Below are 24258 nucleotides of genomic sequence, written 5' to 3'. Positions count from 1 at the left end.
CCCTGAAGCTATTAGTTATTTTTAATGAAGTGTGTTGCCATTTCAAAGTTAAGCTCTTCTATGATGCAATCAGATATTGCTAGGTCAGGGAAGAATGATGCTAATTAACTTGCATAGAAGTTCTTTGCCACAGATAATTGATTAAAGTTGTTACACGGATAATCAGTTGTGCAGTTAAATAAAATAAAAAAAAATAAACAACCTCCAATAAAAATCAGGTCATGTGGAGGTGATAAAATCTAACGAAGTCTTAACCATGGTAGGCTCCAGAGCAGAATTTATAAGCCTGTTTGAATGTCTTAACTAAACCTGCCTGTTAGCATCATATGGGAAAGCCAAGGGCCGGGAGGACAAGCAGAGAGGAAAGGCCTCTAAGTGTGATCTTGGCTGGGGTGGACCATGCTATGGGGATGGTCTTTTCTTCCTTCATATTAAGAGGGTGGAAGCCCCTTTGCTCCTGTTTCATGTTGTAATTCTCTGGTGGACCCGCTGCCTCTATCTTGGTTGTGGCTGTATTGTAGACTTTGTGTTGGCCTGTAAGCAATGAGATCTTGGTTCTAGTCACAGACCTACTGTAGGATCTTGGGCAAATCACTTCATCTTCCTGTGTCTTAGTGTTCCTCCCATGTAAAGTGAGGCTAACAATATTAACCGAAAATGGTCTGAGATCTATGGATGAAAAATGCTATGTAAGACCGAGGTGTTATTAATTACTGTGTTTCAATTTAGCATGCTGCCATGCCCTGCGTTATGGGGTGTATCAGATTTCATCCCATCATGCATAACTCAGCAGCATGCTGAATTCATACACAGAAGTCAACCCCAGCAGAATCCTACTTCCCATGTCACCTGGCCCCACATTTTTCCCAGTGATGGGCCTCCCTAATAGATCTGTGGGTTCTATTGAGGCTGTGTCGCTGCACAATCAAGCCTTAAATCCACAGAGCAAATGGATCAGTGCTACATGTGCCACAGCTTGGGGGGATCTTTGGAGTCTCTGGGCAATCTCACTGTAGGCCAGTTGGAAAATGCTGACTGCACAGTTGTTCCAGAAGTAGAAATTGAGATGAAGCCAATGGGAGATTCACATGCAAAAAGATTTCAGGACCAGGCCTCTGGACAAGCACCAGTGTTTGTTACTGCTTTTTGATGTTGTCCTTTAGTCAGTTGTCAAGCAAAGTTGCTTTTAAGATGTGCCAGAGGGTTTTTGGAAGGGTCAGGTTGAGGATTCTTTGACTTCCCCAAATGTGACTGACTCGTTTTGAATAAAAAGGAAGAAGGATCTTTGTTGCAGGAAAAATGGAGCCTCGCTGTCTTTGCTGGTGTTCATATGAAGTTGACAACATTTGAGGGTTATTTTTAGGGGGCAGTTCTACAAAATAATATTGGTGGCTGGGGGCCAGGGGCGGCTCCAGGCACCAGTGCACCAAGCGTGTGCCTGGGGCGGGAAGCCGCGGGGGGCAGCCTGCCGGTTGCTGTGAGGGCAGCAGTGAGGCAGGCTTCGGCGGCATGCCTACGGGAGGTCTGCTGGTCCTGCAGCTCCAGGGGCAATTCAGCGGCTGGTACGCTGAAGGCGTGGGACTGGCAGACCACCCGCAGGCATGCCGCCGAAGCCTGCCTCACTGCCGTGCTTGGGGCGACAAAATATATAGAGCCGCCGCTGCTGGGGGCCTTTAGGCCATCAGCTGCTGAAGGGGAACTGTGTATATTCTGGTGAATATTAGGCCATTTTCTCGGGAGGTTGCCTCCAGTTTTTTTTACTATAGAATCTAGAGTACGCAGTAATAGTGATTGTCAGAATAGTTACCAATCCCTTTTATCCCATCTTAAAGGAGGTCTGCCAGGAAGAGATAACATACATCAACACAAATAAAATCAAGTCTTCCCAGTGAGCTACATGTTGTGTGTTTCTTGCTCTGTTCTCTTCTTCCATTTCCTAATCCCAGTGATTCCTGGTCTTTTCTTATTGACATCTCCTGTGATGCTCTCCAGGTTTTCAGGCACCTCACCACCTCCTGTCCTTAGCATGAAGAAGTCTTGTCTGTGCCTGCTGGGACTTGGCTCCCTAAAACCAGCAGCTTCTGGCAACACACACACTGTGTCCAGACCTCTGCAGGCCTTGCTTCCTGTGTGCAGTTCAGTGAACGGCACACACCAACCCCCGAACCCGCTTTGAGTGTTTCCTGTAGTGTCCAGCCCCTTTCCACTGAACCCTCACAGAAATACCAGGCCTGTTGTTCCCGGAGGAATAGTGTAAACACCAGGTTGTAAGATTCATCTCCGGACTAGCACTTTGCTTAACACCACAGAACTGGGGTCTATTTATAGTGACAATGAGAATAAATGAATGATCAAAGACTAGAGATTCAGGAGATAGTGAGTAAGAACATTAGAAACAAATGGTTACATATCAGACAAAATCATAACACGCTTTCTGGAGACTAAACTTAACTAGCGGGTATAACCATGCCTCTGTGGGTCACAACTGAGAATGCCAAATTCAGGACAAACTGCTGAAAAATAAGGCAGATACACCCCAAAACTGGTAGTTAATCCCCCATAGGATTTATCAAACCAGCAACAAAAGTAAACTTCTGTTTCACCACACTGCCTAACAAGAAGTCAGAAAAGCAATTTCCTTAGGTATTCCAGTCCTTGTATCACCATCAAAACACTAGACTTACAGATGAATGGTTCCTTAAAACCAGTTTCATCAAAAAAGGGTCCTTCTGATCCCAAAGGACCAACCACACACTAAGGTCAATACATCACTCAGATCTTACCCAAGAATCATGCTGTTGCCAATCCTTAGTATCTAAAATCTAAAGGTTTATTTATAAAAAAGAAAGAAAGGTGAGAGTTAAAATTGGTTAAAGGAATAAAATATATATAACAATTGCAAAGTTCTTGGATCAGGCTTGTAGCAGTGATGGAATCAACTGCTGGCTTAAATCAAGGCTCTGGTTGCTTTCAAATCATTGGAAGGTCCTCAATCATAGAATCATAGACTATCAGGATTGGAAGGGACCTCAGGAGGTCATCTAGTCCAACCCTTTTAGGTAGTTGAAAGCAGTTATCAAATCCCCCCTCATTCTTCTCTTCTGCAGACTAAATAATCCCAGTTCCCTCAGCCTTTCCTCATAAGTCATGTGCTCCAGCCCGCTAATCATTTTTGTTGCCCTCCACTGGACTCTTTCCAATTTTTCCACATCCTTCTTGTAGTGTGGGGCCCAAAACTGGACACAGTACTCCAGATGAGGCCTCACCAATGCCGAATATAGGGGAACGGTCACTTCCCTCGATCTGCTGGCAATGCTCCTACTAATGCAGCCCAACATGCCGTTAGCCTTCTTGGCAACAAGGTCACACTGTTGACTCATATCCAGCTTCTCGTACACTGTAACGAGTGTTATTTTCAGCAGAACTGCTGCCTAGCCACTCAGTCCCCAGTCTGTAGCAGTGCATGGGATTCTTCCTTCCTAAGTGCAGGACTCTGCACTTGTCCTTGTTGAACCTCATCAGATTTCTTTAGGGCTAATCCTCTAATTTGTCTAGGTCCCTCTGTATCCTATCCCGACCCTCCAGCGTATCTACCACTCCTCCCAGTTTGGTGTCATCTGCAAACTTGCTGAGGGTGCAATCCACGCCATCCTCCATATCATTAATGAAGATATTGAACAAAACCGGCCCCAGGACCGAACCTGGGGGACTCTGCTTGATACCGGCTGCCAACTAGACATGGAGCCATTGATCACTACGTGTTGAGCCTGATGATCTAGCCAGCTTTCTATCCACCTTATAGTCCATTAATCCAGCCCATACTTCTTTAACTTGCTGGCAAGAATATTGTGGGAGAACGTATCAAAAGCTTTGCTAAAGATAAGGAATATCACGTCCACTGCTTTCCCCTCATCCACAGAGCCAGTTATCTCATCATAGAAGGCAATTAGGTTAGTCAGGCATGACTTGCCCTTGGTAAATCCATGCTGACTGTTCCTGATCACTTTCCTCTCCTCTTAAGTGCTTCAGAATTGATTCCTTAAGGACCTGCTCCATGATATTTCCAGGGACTGAGGTGAGGCTGACTGGCCTGTAGTTCCCCGGATCCTCCTTCTTCCCTTTTTAAAAGATGGGCACTACATTAGCCTTTTTCCAGTCATCCAGGACCTCCCCCGATCGCCATGAGTTTTCAAAGATAATGGCCAATGGCTCTACAATCACATCCTCCGACTCCTTTAGCACCCTCGAATGCAGTACATCCTGCCCCATGGACTTGTGCTCGTCCAGCTTTTCTAAATAGTCCTGAATCACTTCTTTCTCCAGAGAGGGCTGGTCACCGCCTCCCCATGCTGTGCTGCCCAATGCAGCAGTCTGGGAGCTGACCTTGTTCGTGAAGACAGAGGCAAAAAAAGCATTGAGTACATTAGCTTCTTCCACATCCTCTGTCACTAGTTTGCCTCCCCCATTCATTAAGGGGCCCACACTTTCCCTGACCTTCTTGTTTCTAACATACATGTAGAAACCCTTCTTGTTACTCTTAACATCCATTGCTAGCTGCAACTCCAAGTGTGATTTGGCCTTCCTGATTTCACTCCTGCATGCCTGAGCAATATTTTTATACTCCTCCCTGGTCATTTGTCCAAGCTTCCACTTCTTGTAAGCTTTTTTGTGTGTGTTTAAGATCAGCGAGGATTTCACTGTTAAGACAAGCTGGTCGCCTGCTATATTTACTATTCTTTCTACACATCGGGATGGTTTGTTCCTGCAACCTCAATAAGGATTCTTTAAAATACAGCCAGCTCGATTCCTTGCTTAGAATGCTCTCATTAGTATAAGTCCATAGTCCAGAGACTGGAGCAGGAAAGAGGCAAACTGGAGGTGTTTTCAGGGCCTTTTATAGCTTCTGCCATGTGGCGGGAAACCCATTGTTTCAAACAAAGCCTTCAGCACAGCTGGTGGAAAATCACAGGTGACAAGATGGTGTTTGGAGTGCAAGTCACATGTCCATGCATGATTCTGCTTAGTCACAGTAGAAGTCATTACCTATACCTCAAACAGCAAGTTCATAGGAAAGTCCATTCAGGGTAGGTAGGTGACTTCTATTGTGAGTTAAATGTTTTTTTGATGAGCCACTCAATTTGAATAGTCCCTCCAAGATGTGCTGGGTAACTACCTTGTGGGCGCTACCCAGGAGCAAACATTTTGAAATACAGGTATAATGCCAACAGTCATAACTTCAAATACCAAAATGGTACATGCATACAAATAGCATAATCATAACCAGCAAATCATACCCTGTCTATTGATGCCTTACTTAACACACTGTATAAGATTTGTTACAATTATATAACAGTGGTAGCAACAATGATCTACATGGTCATATTTTAATCAGAGAATGTCACAGTGGGTTAACCTCTTGACTAAAGAAATTTATCTCACTCAACGTCCTCTTCAGTGTTTCCAAACAAGGTTGGCTGAGATCCCAGTTTCATGCATGCAAATGAGCTATCTGCTTACTTCCTAGGTGCAGGATGAAGGTAGGTCTTCTTTTCCTTCTAGATATTCCCCCAAAGTTCATTGACTTTGCTCATCTGAAACCCTGCAAGGGGGCTGGGTCTCAGAGCCCAGGGTTCAGCCTGAGTCTGAACGTCTACATTGCTATTTTTAATCCTGGAGCCAGGATCTGAGGTTCAGTGCCACAGGTTTTTTTATTACAGGCTGGATGCACCCTCAGTGACTTGCTCAAAGTCACATGGAAGAGTCTGAGGCAGAGGCAGAAATAAACTACTGCTTGGTGTTTGCCTCGGCCATGCTGTGGTTTACTTACTCCTCAGTGTAGATTTTTCCTACTTCTGCAATATATTGGCATGGACATCAGGATGAGAGTTTGCTTGCTTTCTAGTGGCCCGGCTATTCAACATTGTCTTGATGAGTTGGGAACTAGTTTTTGGTGAGAAATCTTTGTATGCGTTATATTGTCAGTATACTCAGTTCAGTGTTCTCAGTGCGGTTACTAACAATAAACTAGGCATGATTTTCAAAAATACTCAGTGTCTCCACTGAAGTGAATGGAAGTTTTACCACTGATTTCAATGGGAGCAGAATTAGATCTATGTGGACCTCTTTTGAAAATCCCACCCACTGTAAATCATTTCAGCCAGTGGAATTCATGTCCACAGTTTGTCTAAGAGCATTGGACCCTTCCTTGCCAAGCACTGCAGACTTATATTCTAAAATATATCACTTCCTACATATATTCTACTGAGAGATTCCCTTGTAAGGGAGATGGGTTTCCTAAAGAATGTTCCTAAAGGCAAGTATCAGAGGGGTAGCCGTGTTAGTCTGAATCTGTAAAAAGCAACAGAGGGTCCTGTGGCACCTTTGAGACTAACAGAAGTACTGGGAGCATAAGCTTTCGTGGGTAAGAACCTCACTTCTTCAGATGCAAGTCACTTGCATCTGAAGAAGTGAGGTTCTTACCCACGAAAGCTTATGCTCCCAGTACTTCTGTTAGTCTCAAAGGTGCCACAGGACCCTCTGTTGCTTTTTCCTAAAGGCAGTTATTACTCGGAGAATGCTTGTTGGAAAACCCCCTACGAGCCCCCCAATCTTGCCATGAATTAATGGTCTGTTTTGAATCTGCTTCACAAAGATGCCATTTTAAACACAAATGTTCCTGGGAAATAGTTCACATCATAGGTGGCTGGTGAAGGTATTCATTGGGGGGACTGAGCCCATCCCACACTCAGAAGTGGATTAAGGTTTCCTGGGGCTCTGGGCCAGAACAAGGGGTGCCCCTCCTTACCCCTTCCACCTGCGGTCCTGCCCACAGCTCCACCCCTTTCTGCCCCTTTTCTGGGGCCCGCCCTGTTCCAGTCACGGTCCCCCCCCATTCCACCCCACACTGCAACCCCGCAACCCCTTTTGCCCCTTTCTGCCCCTCCCCCCCACACTGCAGCCCCAAGACCTGAGAAGCTCTGTTCCCGCACCATGGCCTTGGGAGCCGCAGCGGCAGGGGAGACTCTAGGCACCAGCAAAGCAAGCACGTGCTTGGAGCAGCCCATTTGCAGGGGCGGCAGGGATCCAGCATGGGAGCTCAGAAACAACAGGGGGCCCTGGGAGCTGTAGTTAGCTTGGTTAGCTCCCTGCCTATAGAGCCAGCCCTGGAGCAGGGAAAGAACTACAGTTCCCAGCATTCCCTTGGCCACTACCAACAGGAAAGAGGGCGAGGGAGTGAGGTAGCTGAGACCTCATGTTGCAGCCTGCTCTGAATGGAGAGCTGCACTGTGAGTAGGGATACCATATTTTAACATTCAAAAAATAGGACACTCCACAGGGAGGGAGGATAGCTCCACCCTGCCACCATCCACTCCCTCCGACTGCCCCCCACAGAAATCCCAACCCATCCAACCCCCCCTGCTCCCTGATTGCCCCCTCCTGGGACCCCTGCCCCTAACTGCCCCTTGGGACCCCATCTAAGCCTCCCTTCTCCTTGTCCCCAACTGCCCCCTCCTGAGACCCCCCCCCAACTTCTGCTCTAGGACCCCACCCTACCTGTCCCCTGACAAGCCCTCAGGACTCCCACGTCTATCCAACCGCTGCCTGTCCCCTGACTGCCCCCCAAAACCCTGACCCATCTAACCCCCCCTTCTCCCTGCCCCTGACTGCCCCCCCGAACCTCCACCCCATCCAACCCCCCAACCCTCTTACCGTGCCACTCAGACCAGCATGTCTGGCTCCACGCAGCGCCAGACACACTGCTGCATACATGCTGCCGTGCTCCACCGCAGAGCCACAGCACCCCCCCCCCCCAGCACCTGCCTTCCAGATTTGAACACCTCAAAATTCAGGAGTCTCTTTGGGCGACTGTTACTTCATTTCTCCCAAATCAAATATACTGATCCACTGTAACTTGCTGTAGAAAAAGTAGGATAAAATTGAGCAAGAAATGCTTCCCAGTGGTTATTAGGACTGGAATTGCTATTTTCAACAGCCATTGCCTTTTTGTTTGTTTGTTTGTTTGTTTGTTTAAAAGGAAGACAGTGATATTGCATTGGCAAATTCCCCATAGAAAGAAAGAGTGGAAGAAAAGAATAATAAAGGCACCTCAACTTTTCCTCATTTATGTGGGACAGTCTTATAATATGCATCCAGATATCCTCCAATCACACAAGCTGAAAACTGTTCCTCTTTACTGCAGTTCTGTAACCATATGGGAACCAATCCTGTCTGTGTTCTGTGCACATCCAAAATTCCTGCTGAATGACCTGCTGTGGGAGCGAGTTACCAGTGACCCAGGGCTGCAGCGGAAGGAGGGTGCAGGTGGGGGGGAGGGGGGGAAGAGAGCCCAGGGCTGGGGCGGCAGGAGGTGTGTGTGGGGGGCAATGGTGGGGAGGAATGAGGGAGCCCAGAGCTGGGGCGGCAGGGGGTGTGGGTGGGGGGGAGAGCCCAGGGCTGGGGCAGCAGGGGGGATGCGGCGAGGAGCCCAGAGCTGGGACGGGGGGGGGGGGGGGGGCAACCAACATTTTTTTTGCTTGCGGCGGCAAAAAACCTAGAGCCGGCCCTGCGCAGCGGGGAGTGAGAGCTCCTCTAGTCCCAGGGCTGCAGCTGAGGCTTCCCCTGCCACCCCCTGTGCTTCTGCGGGGGACCAGCGTTGGGGCACTGGGGCTTCTCCCACCGTACCTGCTTGGGGCTTCTGCCAGAAAGCGGGTCGAGCGCAGCGGCTTGCTCTGCTGCCCTGCAGCTTCTGCTGGGGACGGGGTCTGCTGTGGGGGGGGCCTTGCCCTGCCGCCTCGTGACTTCTGCCGGGGACAGGGTTGGGGGCCACTGGGTGGAGGTGTTAACTGGAAAAAACTACAAGAATAGTCGCTTAACCCAGGGAGGCAATATTTATAAAGGACCCCTCCCTGCCACAGGTCTTTCCTCCACTGTATCTATCACCAGTGGTGATTCCTTTATCCCAATAATGCAGTGGAGAGGCAGGTATAGCATAAACAACCAAGTATGTTATTAAACAAGCCACCCCAAACTATAAAACCATTCAGTAATTAACACCCTAATATTGGCATTAAGCCAGGATCTCAGAACAAATAAGTGGGTACAGAGAAAACCAAATAATCAAGTACATCACCATCTCCACAGAGACACACTGGGACCGGCAACACCACAGATCATGGACTACGACTGGAACACAAACAACCACCGGGAAACGATGGCACCAAGGACCACTTGGAACACTACACAGAATCAGGAGGGACACCACAAAGGATCAGAATCAAAAGAGGAGGGAACAGGATGGTAGCAGGGCAGGTCAGTGAAGTCTTCTCCTCTTCTCTCTTGATGATACTGCAAGCACAGCTGCCCCTGGGGCAGACAGCCCTTGATACTGTGTGCACCATTCCTTTATAATCCGTTGCTGGGTAGATTACCCATATCACATGACTCTTTCCTGCCACTATTTTCCCCGCCTTAGCTCAAAAAGAGTGCCGACTAACGAACAAGAACAGGGGACCAAAATGGAGGGAAACAGCAACTGTGAAAAAAAAAAATGATGAACTGGCCTAACAGAGGGGAGAGGGGCTTCCCCTATCCCGCGGCTTCTGCTGGGGATGGGGTCTGGAGCCTCTGGGAAGGGAGGGGCTTCCCCCATCCCACGGCTGCTACGGGAGGGGGTTGAGGCCGCTGGGGAGGGAGGAGTTTCCCCCGCCCAGCACTGCTGCCACAGAGCAGAATCGGGTCGCAAGGGCTTCCCCCTCCCCACCCTCCTGGTGGCTGGGGCTCCAGGCTTCCGCCGCAGGTGGCGGATTTTTTCCAGGGCCCCCCCATTTGGCCGGGGTCCCTGGGCACAGGCCCTGTGGGCCTTGTAGCTAATACGCCACTGCCCACACTAACTGCACAGCGGGGCTGGGCCCAGCTTCCCGCTCTGGCCCTTTGACTCTTATTGCTCACAGATTTGGAGGAGCCTGCCACAGTGTCACTTAATGTCTGGGTCAGTGTGGAGGCCCTGCCCTGCTGCACCCCCCTTTCTGGCCCTGTCCCCCCTCTCCTGGGACACCCCTTCTCTGCCCCAATACCTTCAGGATCCCCTCCTTCCCACAGGACCCCCCTTCCCTGCCCCACTCATTCAGGATCCCTCCCTCCTACAGGACACCCCATCTCCCCCACCCCCATTCCCTCACATCCTCCCGCCACCAGGACCTGCCTTCTCCCCTCCAACATCCTAAGGATCCCCCTTTCCCCAAGATCCTCCTTTCCCCCCCAGTCACCTCAGGATCCCTCTTCTCTGGCACCCCCTTCTCCCACCTCAGTTACCTCAGGAGCCCCCCTTGCTCCAGGACCCCCACTTTACCTCAATCATCTCAGGATCCCCCTCCTCTGTGACCCCTTTCCCCCCCGATCACCTCAAGATTCTCCCCTCCAAATAGGTCCCATACAGGCAGGGCCCCTACTCCGTATGGTGTCTCACCCAATCCCTCCCTGCCTTTTTCCTGGCCCTGGTGCTGCCAGACACAGGGCTTTGCCTGCCCGAGTTGGGCATGCCCACTGGTGGTGGGGTGGCTTAGAAAATGACAAAAGAGAGATTGAGGACGGGGAGTGGCTGAGTCCCCTCCAACCCTAGCCACATACTCCCTGTGTTCTCTCTTGAGTGGTTTTTATTTCTGTGGGTAGAATCCAGAGATGACAGCACTGTAATGAAGCCCATCCCTTGCCTTGCAGCTAAACCTCTGTATGAGAACTTGTAATGTGTACCATCAAAACAGTCCTTCCTCTGGCCACGTTTATGCCTCATCTAATTTATGGATGGGCCATCTCCAGGGTGTTTAAACTCATTGTTCATTCAGTCTTTGTCCGCTCTGACCGGACTGCCACAAAAATGCCAACTCTGCTGGCAGTTTGGGGGAGGTGAACAGCTGTTTGCTAAGAACTAGACTGAGCCCACCAACTCATATATGTCACTGAATAGCCATTGGGACTTTTGGTCACTACTAACTGTGGCCCTCATTGCTATCATTATGTGTAATGCCACAAATAAGCACTACTTTTACTAGACAAATACAAATACAGAAGTGAAAGCCTGTCCCAATTGAAGTCAGTGGCAAAAGTCCCATTGATTTCCAGGATTTCACCCAGGGTCTGTGATCTGAAGAATTCACATCTTGCAAATCTTTACTCATGTGTCTAGTTCTCATTCTAGTAAGCCCACTGAAGTTCATGGCAGAATTTGGTTTCTCTGAGACTGCTAGGTTGAGTAAGAGTTTGCAGGATAGGGGCCTGATGAAGACATAACTTGACAAGTGGTGATTACAAACACTGGAAAAGCAATGTTGGAGGACAATATTTACAAAAATATGGGTATGTCTTGTGGATGATGCATGTGTCAGAGACATCTGATATTAGTGGGTTTTGTTCCTTTCATAGATAACAATATAGAAGGTGGATTTAGCCATCCAGAGAGATGCATTTTTTTTCTGGGCTTCAGGGCTGGTGATAGAACTGAACAACCACAGCCAAGACTGCTTATTGTCATATAAGGCCAAGATCCATGGGAATAAGTGAGCCATAGATCCCAGCCTTTCCCCATTGCTAACACCTCCCATATCAATGGCAGCCTAGTGTTAATCCCTGTTGCGTGAACGTTGGCTGGTCCCATTGATACCCTCTCTGTGATCTGTTCAAAGAGAGGTACAACTTTGTAAACAGGACCGAAGTAACTTATGATAACATTTGCATCACAAGTTCCAGTGCGCTGAAAAGGGGCGTGTTATGCAGAGCAGCTAGTCCTCTGTTCTGACTCCAACTCCTCTTCTGGGTCAATCCCTTAGTCACGTAGAAATGAACTCCCATGTAGCAGTCATATAGCAGAGTGAGGCAGCTGCACGGTAGTCATTTTTTCTGTACATGCAGCATAATATCCTACAATAAAATGGACCAGATGTGAGCTAGTCCATCCCCATCCTCATGGGACATCCAGTCCTCCTTTCTTGAACATAGTGATAGACTTGTTGGGACCAATTCTCTGCTGGCAATACATTATTGCAGTGAGTGGAGTTATGCCAGCAGAGAATTTGACACACAGAATCAGACTTTTAAGTAGCTTATAGGGTTAGTTTGTCTAGGAGTTTATTATAGGGTTATTAGTGCAGCACAAAGCTAATATATGGTGAAAATGTGTAGTCTCTTAAAAATGTTAAGAGCACATATTAGCAAAATATACAGTGAAACTGCTTTAAATATGAGTTAAGGAAGTCACACCAATATAATCTAGTTTCTTTCCTTTAAGGACTCCTAACTGTTTTAGGACTGCATTCCAATTTTAACAAAGAGATTCATTTTCAATATCCACCAGAACTAATTACACTACATTCAGAATTACTTTTTTGAGCTATGGAAAATTAGTCAATAAAATGATTTAGTTCCACCCTGCTTAGTGACCAACATGCAGCCTTAACTTCCACCCTAAATATAATGTAATGCAAATTTCAGTTCTGTAATTGCTACATAATTATTACTACCAAATTTAGAACACTCACCAATGATACATATCACCCATTCACATAAATTTTCCCAAACACTACAGAAAAACATACAGCACACTCACCATTTACAGTCTAGTCCTGAACCAGTCAATGGAAAGATTCCAATTGACTTCAGTGAGCTGTGGATCAGGCCTTCTGATACTGCACCTCACTTGCTTACACACAATGATACAAAATCACAGGCAATGTAATTTATTAAACCTACATACAATGTAATTCATGAAACCTGTATTACTTCTCAAAACACACATATATGTTTATATAGTCAGCACATAACACATTGTTTGTTCAGGATGACGGTGGAGAGATGTTCACTGTGGGACTGGAAGGTAACTGGGTGAGGTTGAGAAGGGAAATTGATGACTGAAATTTTGATGAGATATGAATTTTCATTTGCATTCGTGGGTCATAGAGTCTAGTATCTTTAACTCAAAGGTCATTAATTTTTCTGTGTGAGACAGTATGAATATAGTCATTAATATTACACTTTTCTCACTGAATAATTGCAAATAAAACCAACATGCATTGCCTTTTGCAAATGTTCTAGCACAAAATGTTACTGTTTGATGCAAAACATGTGCACATGTATAATTTAACTCAGAGTATGCAACTGTCCTTTGCAAAAGTTAACACTGGTATTAAAAGCTATTAGGTCATTTTTGAACAACTGGCTAGGGAAAAAAAATCATCTTGTTCTACACCCCTGGTATTTCTTAAATGTCATTCCATTTAAGATTCAAGAATGTCTGTTTATTTGAGAATGAAATCATGGGGGTAGCGTTGAAAGTGAAATATAATTTTTTTCAAACTTTTCTTTCTCTTGAAAAAAAGTTTTATTACATCTATATTGTGACATATTATCACACATGTATATTGGGCCGCCTTGCCTTCTGTTCTTAATCTAGTGCAGGGATCAGCAACCTTTGGCCCGCAGCCCGCTAGGGTAAGCACCTTGGCGGGCTGGGCCAGTTTGTTTACCTGTCGCGTCCGCAGGTTTGGCCGATCACGGCACCCACTGGCCGCGGTTTGCCGCTCCAGGCCAATGGGGGTGGTGGAAAGCGGCGGCCAGCACTTCCCTCGGTCCGCGCCGCTTCCCACAGCCCCCATTGGCCTGGGATGGCAAACCCAGTGGGAGCCGCGATCGGCTGAACCTGCGGACACAGCAGGTAAACAAACTGGCCTGGCTCACCAGGGTGCTTACCCTGGCAAGCCGCGTGCCAAAGGTTGCCGAGCCCTGATCTAGTGTATACATATTAATGTTCTATAACAATGATCCAAGCCTACACACACACTGTACTCAGATGAGTAAATCCAATTATTTCAGTGGAGTTACACACTTGAGTAAAACTACTTTTGTGTATAAGTGTTGCAGGATCAAATCCTAAACCATTTTAAGGCAAGGGAGACTAAGGGCTAGATCTTCAACTGGTGTAAATCAGCATGGCTCCACTGGTTTCAATGGAACTACCTTGATTTACATCAGCTAAGGATCTGGCTATAGGCCATTGAGATGGCAGAGATTCCACGGACACGAAGTTACCACCAGATTCTACCGTTCTTGATCTTGTTAAGTAGCATCTTCATCCACCAGTAGTGCTATTGAAATCAATGGGACTAAATGTGGAGTAAGGTGCCACTCAACAAAAGTAAAGGGTAACTCTGAAAGTATAACAGTAATTCTCATTAAGGTATAATTTTTTATACAAATGGATTTTGTTTACCTGTAGAGGGCTGTAATTTTTGAAGGATGAAATCCACAAGCAGACTCCTCAAACACATCACAAAACCTTTATTAGTGAGTTTATTGGTGACACAGATTACAGAAACCAAATGGAATTAAATAACATTTAACTTGAAATTGACCACAGACTCAAGAAATACAGGTCACAGTTGGCAAGGCAAACTTCTCAATACACTGGGTTGCTTAGGTTATTATTACACTGTGAAGGAGGAATTTCCCTTATTTGATTCTAAGTAATTCAGGATATTATTATTTTGTGTCTTTCAGACAATTCCTTTGGCAATAATTTCAATTTGTTTAGCTTTTATTATATAAAAATATAACGAATTTTCCTTATATACAAACATTACATTACACAATATACAGGTTAAAAACACTACAAAAATAGCAGGCCATACGTGAACTAAAAGCAAAAGAACAGGGTAGGGGAAAAATTAAATACTGCACATTTCATAAAAATTACATTAACTACATACAGTTTTTGTTTGCAAATACCAAACAGTATCAATGTGATTGGAAATCTTTCCCAACAACTTCATTTTTAAGGCACGTCTTGCATATTTATATGTACAACACTGAATCTGGTCAATAACTTAAGGGCTCTTGAGAGTGACCTAGAAGTGTTTGTGTATGTGTGTGCTTGGATGGGGAGCGTGCAGCATTAAACCTTCTCGCTAGTGTCAGTCTGGGGGGCTAGGTATCTAGTCGAGGGGGCTTGGTATAGGGGCACCCCCATCTCCTGAAGTTCTGGAAGCCTCCCAGAGCGAGGAGGGGACAGCAATGTGATTGTCCTGTCAAAGTCTCTGTGTAACACTTTCTCGTAGACACTCTGCAGACCCACTGTCTTGGGCAGCTGGGCCTGGTAGTAGTTGTCTCTGCGAAGGGGGTCCCTGGGCAAGGAGGTGCTTTTGCAGAAGGTGGATAGCTGAGCTGAGGGATGAGGAGATGAGTGAGGGTTGGATCGGCCACAGGATGGGCTCCAGCAGCGGTCCGAATGGCCCAGGATTTTACATTCAGCAGTACAAGCCCATAATCCTAAAAATACAAACAAAAACTTTAGACCTGTAATCGCTGGAGAAACAGCCACATAATTCTGAGCTCATCAGAGAGTTATTGCCCAGATCATCAAAAGCTAAGATGAGGATGGGGGAGATGGAGGAACAATACTTCAGGACACTGCTGCAAAGCACACTCTGCAAGCTATCATTATTCCATTTAGCTAGCAAGCCCTAACTCACAATGTATGTCAGCAGGAAGAGCTTTTTGAAAATGAATTTTATAATAGGCTAGCTGCTTCTAATTTGCACTATGTTCTCGACATGCACGTAGATACTTAAGTTGCATGCTGTGAAAATGCTGGCAGGACTACTCCTGCAGTGAGCGCTGCCTTGGAAAGATGCAAATGGTGTGACTGCTATAAAACTGGTCCAGTCAGCTCAATGTACCTTAGATAGATAGATAGATCCTTTTATTCCTGGGCCAGTTTTTATTTTCATTGCAGCCGGTCTGTGCTGTGAAATTGACCGAACCCTTACCATTCTGCATGTGAGTGATGAGATCCTTCTTCAGGGCATCCCCGCTGATGTCAGAGTCACTGTCATTAAAGTCGCTGTCGCCTTTGCCACTGTCTTTGCCACTGAACTTTTCCGCTTCTCGGGCCGATATGGTATTGAAAGAATGACCTTTCCAGATGGCCACAGGTGGGGTGGATTCTTTGCTATAATTAGGAGAAGAGGCATAGGGCTGGAGGGGATTGGGAGTGTGCGAGAAATAAGCATATGTCAACATCACAACCTTATCAAGATTCCCCTCTTACAAACCACCCCATACCTCCTTCCAGTCCCCCAAGCTAAAGCACAAACAAGTGCAGTGGGATCTTACCTCCCCGTTAGTTGCCCTAAGTCGTTTCTGACCCTCGTAGAGACAGGCATTCACAGTGCTGGTCTCAGAAGAGGAGACTTCTTCAGCAGGTGGAGAAGGGGCTAGGTTAGTGAAAGAAGCTTTGCTGGGAAAGGATCGTGCTTCAAACGCATTCCCTCTGGGGCTGCTATCCTCCTGCATCCCCTTCTCTAGGTGGGAGATGTCGATCCGCTCCGTCAGGGGCCCGTTGTTCTTGATCTCGGTCTCCTTCTTGCGCTTGTTGCAGGTGGTTGCAATGGTGATGATGGCCACCAGCAGCAGGGTGCAGCTCCCAGCTAGGATGATGATGACAATCAGGGGAATGTCCCACTCCAAAGCCTTCTCCTCCCAGGAGCTTGGCTTGGCCACCTCATGGCTGCTGGAGGGTGCCGTGGCAGTCACCAGGAAGTTGATTGTGGCTGTGGTGACAAGGGGGGGCCTGCCATTGTCAGTCACGCTGAGGATGACTTTGAACACCTGCCCCAGCTCTTCAGACAGGTCCCCCCTGAGCACGATCTCACCTGTCTTCTTGTTGATGGCGAAGAGCTCTGGCTGCTGCTGCGGCTCCTCCACGAAGGAGAAGGTGAGCTCCGCATTGACCCCATCGTCCGCATCTCTGGCTTTGATCTGAGCCACCAGGAAATCGGGGGGTGCCTTGCTGGAGACCCCAATCTCCATGGAGCCGTTGGTGAGCGCGGGGTGGGTGATGACCGGGGCGTTGTCATTCTGGTCCACCATCCTCACTTTGATCAAGGCGCTGCTGGACAGTTGAGGAGAGCCCCCATCGCTGGCCTGTATCCTCAGGTCCAGCTGCTTGAGGATCTCATAGTTGAATGTCCTGAGGGCGTAGATGGCCCCAGTGGCCGGATCCACAGAGACGTAGGTGGAGATGGGGGCGCCCGGGCTCTGTGTCTCCAGCAGCCTGTAAAGGACCTTCCCGTTGCGGCCCAGGTCGGGGTCCCGGGCCACCACGGTGGCGAGGTAGGCGCCCGGCGGGTTGTTCTCCAGCACCGCCACCTCGTAGACGGGCTTGGAGAAGAGCGGCGCGTTGTCGTTCTCGTCGCTCACGCGCACCGTGTACTGCCGGATGGTCTTGAAGGGCGGCGAGCCCAGGTCCTCGGCCACCAGGGTCAGGTTGTACTCGGGGATGCGCTCGCGGTCCAGCGGCGCGGCGGTGACGAGCACGTAGCTGTCGGCGTAGGCGCGCTGCAGCGCGAAGTGCTCGTGCCCGTAGAGGGCGCAGCGCACCTGCCCGTTGGGGCCCGAGTCCCTGTCCGAGGTGCTGACCAGCGCCACGAAGCTGTCGCGCGCCGCCGCCTCGCTGACGTAGGCCACCCCGGCGCCGGCGGGGGCGCCGCTCAGGGGGCTGATGCTGATGCCCGGCGCGTTGTCGTTCACGTCGGCCAGGCGCACGATGACTTTGCACGTGGCCGCCAGGGGGCTGGCGCCCCGGTCCTGCGCCTGCACGTCCAGCTCGTAGGTCCGCTGCCGCTCGTAATCCACCGGCCCCTCCAGCGTCAGGCGGCCCGAGAGCGGGTCCAGCCGGAAGAGCTGCCGCGCCTCGGCCGGCACCTGGCTGCCGAAGCCGTAGACGATCTCCCCGTTGGGCCCCTCGTCGGGATCGGCCGCGTCCAGGTCCAGCAGCAGGGAGCCCCGCGGCGCGTCCTCGCCCAGCTCCACCGTGACCGAGCCCTGCGGGAAGGCCGGGCTGTTGTCGTTGGCGTCCAGCACCCGGACGCTCACCGTGGCCGTGCCCGAGCGGGCCGGGCTGCCGCCGTCCTGGGCCACCAGCTCCAGGGTGTAGGCGGCCTGGGTCTCGCGGTCCAGCTCCTGCAGCAGCACCAGCTCGGCGCTTTTCCCGCCGTCCGCCCGCGTCTGCGCCTCGATGCCGAAGTGGCTGTTGCGCGAGAGCTGGAAGCTCTGGATGGCGTTGGAGCCCACGTCCGGGTCCACGGCGATCTCCAGCGGCAGGCGGGTGCCGGGCGCGGCGCTCTCGGACACCTCGAGCGGGATGTGCGCCTGGGGGAAGCGCGGCGCGTTGTCGTTGATGTCCCGCACCTCCAGCTCCACGTGCACCAGCCGGTACTGCTCCTGCCACAAGCTCACCACGTCGAAAGCCAGGACGCACTGGAGGGACTGGCCGCACAGCCGCTCCCGGTCGATCCCTTCCTCGCCGATGCTCAGCTGCCCGTCCCCCTCCCGCACCCGGACCAGCGAGCTGTTGCTGAACTGCTCCATCAGGCGGAAACTTATCTCTCCGGGCGCTTTCACGTGCATCTCTTCTGCCAAAGTGCCGATGACCGTGCCCGGCGCGTCCTCCTCGTAAGTGCGGTATCTCACCGTCTTGCAGAAGGTGACCGAGAGCAGGCAGCAGAGGTAGACGAGGCGCGGCGGAGAGGCGAGGCTGCGCCTGTCCCTATCAAGACCCATGTCACCTGCAATGAATTGCTAACCTGAACGGGGCTGAAGATGCGGAGAAACGGTTGTCCAGCTGTTAGGGAAGTGAGTCTGCCCCTAAAGCAGGAGGAGATGGGAGGGTAACTCTCCTGCTCCCAGGTGCAGATCATGCATGTTCTGCTCTGCAAGGCAAATGAGCCGATTGCTTATAGTTGCCCTAACCCGAGAGGTGCCAGCGATGCCGGTGCGCCAGGCTCAGTTTATCCAGCTTCTAAACCGGACGGCGTCTCCTGGGGGCCTTTAATAGACGCGGATATGCAAATTTTACGGAGCCGAGCAGCCAATGGCAGGCACTCTTTTCACACTGCTCTCCTGAAAGCCTCCCAGAAAATCCCTTTAATGTGGAAAAGGCTTAGAGAGGAAAACAAGAAAGGAAAATTAGGGAATCGCTTCTTTGTTTTCTTTAACTCTTTTTTTTTGAAGGCGAGCTGCAAATGAGTTGGCACAGGGAGCGTGGAGTAAAATGCGCGGAGTGTTTTGTTAATTGTACCACTACAGCACCCTGCTGTTGAACAGGTGCCTAGTGTGCAAATATCTGCTCTTCTGAGCTAGTCACTTAAAAACGCAGAGAAATAGCTTGCTTGGGCTGTGTGTGCGTGAATGTGTATTTATTATGCGTCTGCCTATGATTATCGATTAATAAAGTGTTGCACAATGCATATATAGCGGGGGTTGATTTTCTTTCCGTTGATTTCTGTATTGATAATCATAGCAAGCCCCTAAACGAGATTGAAGGATTAACTGAGAATTGATTTTATTCAAATTTGTCCACATAATTGTGCTTTACTCGCGTGAGATCCTGTGATCAGACCTGTAGTTTGCCTTCCAGAAGATATTCCTAGCGTGCTTTAGTATGCATGTCACTGCCCAAGTGGCTTTCTTAAGCCTTGGGCACTAGCAGGCAAAAAAAAAAAAAGAAAAAAAAAGTTCCAAATAGGATTTAGCATAAGCTTGAGGAGATTTGGAAAGGTTTCAAAGATCAGACTGTATCAAAGGCTTATGAAGCTCTCGTTAGCTGTAGCAATATAATAGCATGGCAGGCTATCCCATTTGAGGCACCAATGTCTGTATTATTTCACTATGACAAGCTAAAGGGAAAGAAAGTTGAACAGTTTCCACAGAGGAGTTGGGCTAAGTTGAATATAATGAGCAAACGCCACATGTATCCATTATGTCCCTCTATTCATTCCCAATCACTGCCATAACTCTTTGACTAAACGATGATGGGCGCTGAATTACACACAATGCCCAGCTCATATTAAAATACATTTAAGATCTATCCCTCCTGATGCCCTGTTACGCCTATTTAGAGGATTTTCTTTTTGTCCTAATAGGGCCTCTCTGGGAAGCAACACTAGTCTCGTTCCAGAAGAACAAAATAACAGCATGAGGTTGAAACCTGGCACGAACCTTGGGGAACTAAACCATCTGCCTAGAAAAGTATGAAGACATAGCAGCGAGTCACCAAGTTTTACTAGTCCTGCAGTCCGAGGGGATACTGAGACAGCGCATGCAACGTGCATTCATTGGGTCCCCCCATCACCCCCCAGCTGCATGTTAGGTCTAAGCACTGTGCGGGAATAGCGGGCAAAGAGAATGCGTACCTGATATCAGGTACGGTCCTGGTGAAAGAGACCATTCAAATAAAGTCAGTGGGAGAAGAGAGAACATTGTATCAATAGTCTCTCCTGGGGGACCGACCCCTAAATGGATTCCACGTTTTAGGTCACATTCTGAAACAGAAATACACATTGCAATTGGTACATCGTGTTTTTGTGTAGCGCGATGAGGAAAGAAAAAGACACTATGCACTTTAAATTGAACCGAGTGCTGTTTTGATCTGTAAACTTTGTATAAAAAGTATCCGCTCGGTTGAGCACTTCAAGCGGTTACCATGCTAGTAGGAAAAAGCAGAATCAGGCTGCAAGATTGGGGGAGAGGCAAGCGCCAAGCTTTCTACAATGTGCAAGAAAGAGAGCCCTTACCAGAGTATATCTATAAATGTAAAGACGTCTACAGACCCAAGGCGGCATGAGTTAATGCTGCCCAGAAGCGCTCTGCCTCCTGGTGCTCTTCCCCTTTATTTGTATCCCTTCGCTGTGTATTTCAGGGATGAAAAAGAGCAATTGCCGTAGCAGCTGCAGCAGGCATTGTGTATAGGAAATACAAAGCATCTACCTCAACAGCACATTGGTCTCGTGACATCCTCGCTAGTAACCTTCCCCTCACGCGGATTGCAATAGTTCTCCCCCTTTGCCCACGTTCCACACATATCGATCCCCTCCGCCCGTCTGACTAGAATGTCCGATTCTAGTAGCTGGAGTCCTCCCTAATCCCTCTGTCACCAGAGGCTTCCTCCTTGGGGCTGATCGTGCCTTAATGGGACCCCTGCAGGACAACGAACTTGTCACTGGCCAGTACTTATATGTACATCTGTATACAGCCCTAGTCACAACAGGCATCCTATGAGCTTTTAAGGGCTGGTTACTAATGCAGCCAAAGCTGACTTGTATTAGTACTTTACAGTGAATAGAAACATCTGTCCATTTGTTCCAGCTGTGCGCATGAGCCACGCCCTGGGCCCGATCGGATCCCCCCTGAAGTCAATGGAAAGACTCCCATTGATTTCAAGGGAAGTTGGATCGGGCTCCATGTGAGCCACAAAGGCCCTCTCCTGACATCCAGATCTGATCGCCAAGTTAAATTACCAGTTTGCTTTAATACTACCGACTTCTCAGTGTTCACAGCCTTTGCATAACCTCAGCCGAGGACACAAAGGATCTCACTGGAGCAAAAAAGACCAGAGGGAAATTGAACAAAGTTGGTTTATTTTTAAGGGAATTGAAGACAATGGTCCAAAATCTGTTCCCGCTAGTCCGGATTCTGATTTCAATTACACAGTTACCAATCCGGTATAATTACTGGGCAGCTTCAGATATATCTGGTGTAAATCCGGAGTAACTTCTTTGAAATCAATAGGGCTTCGGAGGTGTAAATGAGAGGGTAATTTGGCCCCACATCTGACAATCACATTGATCCGGAAATCGGGGTGTGCTTGGCCAGTGAATGACATTTGCTTTAGTCTCATATCTGGTCGTAGCTGCGGTAGTCCTAATTCTTAGTGGCACAAACTACCAAAGAAATCACTACGGCACGGATCATTCAGGCACCTGACTCAAAGCTGTGGCGAACCGACAGATCTAAAACGAGTTGGTATAATGCGAGGAAGGCGCTTTGCTGCCTTTCAGCAGCAGGGCGTGCCAAGCGTCCCAAAGCCCAGCTTCCTAATTACTGCCGAGGAGCTGTGTTAAGAGTAATTACCCCGAGTGGTGTGATGGCACGCGAGTGAAGTGAGCTCGGGTGCCTGCGGATTGCCAGCATTCTCCAGCCTGGCGGGCAGCAGCCAGATTATGGAAATGGGATTTAAAACAGCGCATCAGCGCCTCCCTCAAATCCTCACCGAGAGCGGGGGGAAAAAAAATCCGCGCAGCGCTGATCTGGTCCAACAAAAGCGCCCCAAATCGCCTTGTTATCATACCAAAAGGCTTTGGCTGTCTCAAAGGAGTCCCTTTCTCTTTATCTTAGCAACTTAGCAGACAACTGTCTCGCGATCATGAGAACAAACATGGCCACAATGGTTGGCATTTTCTCGGAATGCAAATGTGGTGGGCTCAGAAAAGCTGGATTTCTCTGACTCTGCCTAATACCAGCATTGTGAAACTCGCGTGCAGACAGCAAGATTGACATGGCCGTCACGTGATGGATTAGATCTATAGGAAAGTTTTCAAAGAGTTTACAATGGGTGGCTCAGCTTGATCTGATATCTCCCACAGTTTAGAGGGAAAGAGAAGCAGGATATATTCTCATATGTAATAGGATTATCTTTTCCATTTCAAGTTCTATACAGCATGTAATTTATTTTTAATTAGGATTAACTCTGCCAGGAAAGGAAACTAGACTTTGCTGAGAAGGCAGCGCTATTCTAAGAGAAGGAGAGGCGTTCTTATTCTTTACAAATAAATAAATCAATCAGTCAATAAAACAGGACCATGTTTTGCCTCCCACGCACTTCACAAGAGAAACGGTGGAAAGAAGTGTATTTTAAATGCATAATCAAGAATAAATCAGAAGAGGCTTTGAGAGGCATTATTTTTATGTCTAATACAGAATTCGATCGTTTTTCAGAGAGTTCCAATGGGGTGTTTGTTCCACTTGACCCTTTAGAAGTAGAGCGAGGCAGAATATCCTTTCTTTCTGTATGTCTTTCTGTCTGTTCCTACCAGTTTTGATTTTTGGCAATATATATCAATCACTGTATTGTATAAACCTTCCCAGCAAACGTAATGTATCGTAGCTTGGAGATAATCCATTCACAAGGTTATAAAAAACTATAGAAGAATTCTTTGTACAGCTAAAAAATTAAACATACGGAAACTCTGTTTTAAAAACCCGTCTCTGAAATATTAGTTAAACAGTCCAGATCGGTTGATTGATTCACGTGGGGACATATGTTCTTGCAAATTGTTCGTATTGTTACTAATAGAGATTCTCACACCGCATAATTTCTTTGAAGCAGACAACTGGAGGTTTTTCCATAGCTGTGCAGGATATTAATAATTTACTGGCTTTCTTGCATAAAGTCACTATTGTGGAGTCGCAGAGCACTCTAGAAGCAGGCATTTCTTCATGTCCGATGGCTTGAGCTTTCTGCTTCCAAACCCTCCCCGATCTACTTTTGATATGGAAATCAAGCCTGCTGTGTGTGATGGTTTCTAAGCCACAACACTTTAGGACCTGGATTCTGCCCAGTGCAAACTGAAGTCTGGTGTTAGAAATTTCTCCGAAGAAAAAGTGAAAACATTTTTATACCATTAATTTCGTGTCACCAACAATCAAGCTGGACTGATGGCCGGTAAATTGCCTAGTGACAGTCTGCGGTTAAATATCTATGTGTCTAGATATCGATAGATCTAGTCAAAGAGAAAGCTACTCGGGTCGGGTTGGTCCGTGAAACCCTCATTCTCTGTTCACACCGTTACCCTGTTTCTCACAGATATCTGATCTAGAAACTGCGGAAGAAACTCAGGTCTTAAATAACCCCCCGTTTTTGATCCAGTCCCGCTAAATAAACGGATGTTTGTCGCAAAACCATGGGCTTCGGCGTTGAAAAAAGGAGAGGACTCCTGGGATTGGTTGAGCTAACCACCCTACTTTACCCGTCCTATTAATAACGCAAAAGCGCTTTCCTCACCCTGGCTTGATGTGAAAGTCACAAGCTCACGCTACCTGGTTTATCGGTGACATAAACCTCCAAGTGAAAGACACACTGGTCAGTGTTCCTAGAGCATGCGCGGACTTTCTGCTGGCGGCTCGGCTCACAGAGCACTAGAAACTCAGGGACATGCCCCCCCACCCCACAGGGGGGCCAGGGCATCCACGTGGGGGCAGGTTGCCGACTGCTTAGGATAGTTTCGGATCTCGGAAAGAAACTCCCGTGAGAATCCTGCGTGTACCATCTTAGTTTCCACCGCAGGAAGGTGCGCTTGGAAAGAAGGTAAATCTCCATTGGACTCCGGCCCCCACAATTGCTACAGTTTCCAGGTTGTAAATCTCATTTTCCATAGG

At 48.2% G+C, this 24258-nt stretch overlaps 1 protein-coding gene and 1 long non-coding RNA gene across 2 annotated transcripts; one reads left to right on the top strand and one right to left on the bottom strand.

Moving 5' to 3' along the window:
* The first annotated feature begins 7203 nt into the window (after positions 1–7203).
* Positions 7204–23081, top strand: LOC135980866 (uncharacterized). The gene is made up of 3 exons (XR_010597773.1): positions 7204–7286; positions 9142–9309; positions 19968–23081. It is a non-coding gene; the product is annotated as an uncharacterized LOC135980866 (long non-coding RNA).
* LOC101931785 (protocadherin-8) lies at positions 14311–19287 on the bottom strand. The gene is made up of 3 exons (XM_065581161.1): positions 16159–19287; positions 15813–16020; positions 14311–15312 (listed from the first exon to the last, which is right to left on the bottom strand). Exons 1-3 carry the CDS (start codon positions 18604–18606, stop codon positions 14939–14941), a joined length of 3030 nt encoding a protein of 1009 aa, XP_065437233.1. The 5' UTR covers positions 18607–19287; the 3' UTR covers positions 14311–14938.
* Positions 23082–24258: the final 1177 nt, after the last annotated feature.

This window comes from Chrysemys picta, chromosome 1, assembly GCF_011386835.1.
Source record: "Chrysemys picta bellii isolate R12L10 chromosome 1, ASM1138683v2, whole genome shotgun sequence".
Classification (NCBI taxonomy): Eukaryota; Metazoa; Chordata; order Testudines; family Emydidae; genus Chrysemys; species Chrysemys picta.
The sequence above is the reverse complement of the archived record's forward strand: the minus strand, read 5'-3'. Positions and strand labels throughout refer to the sequence as shown.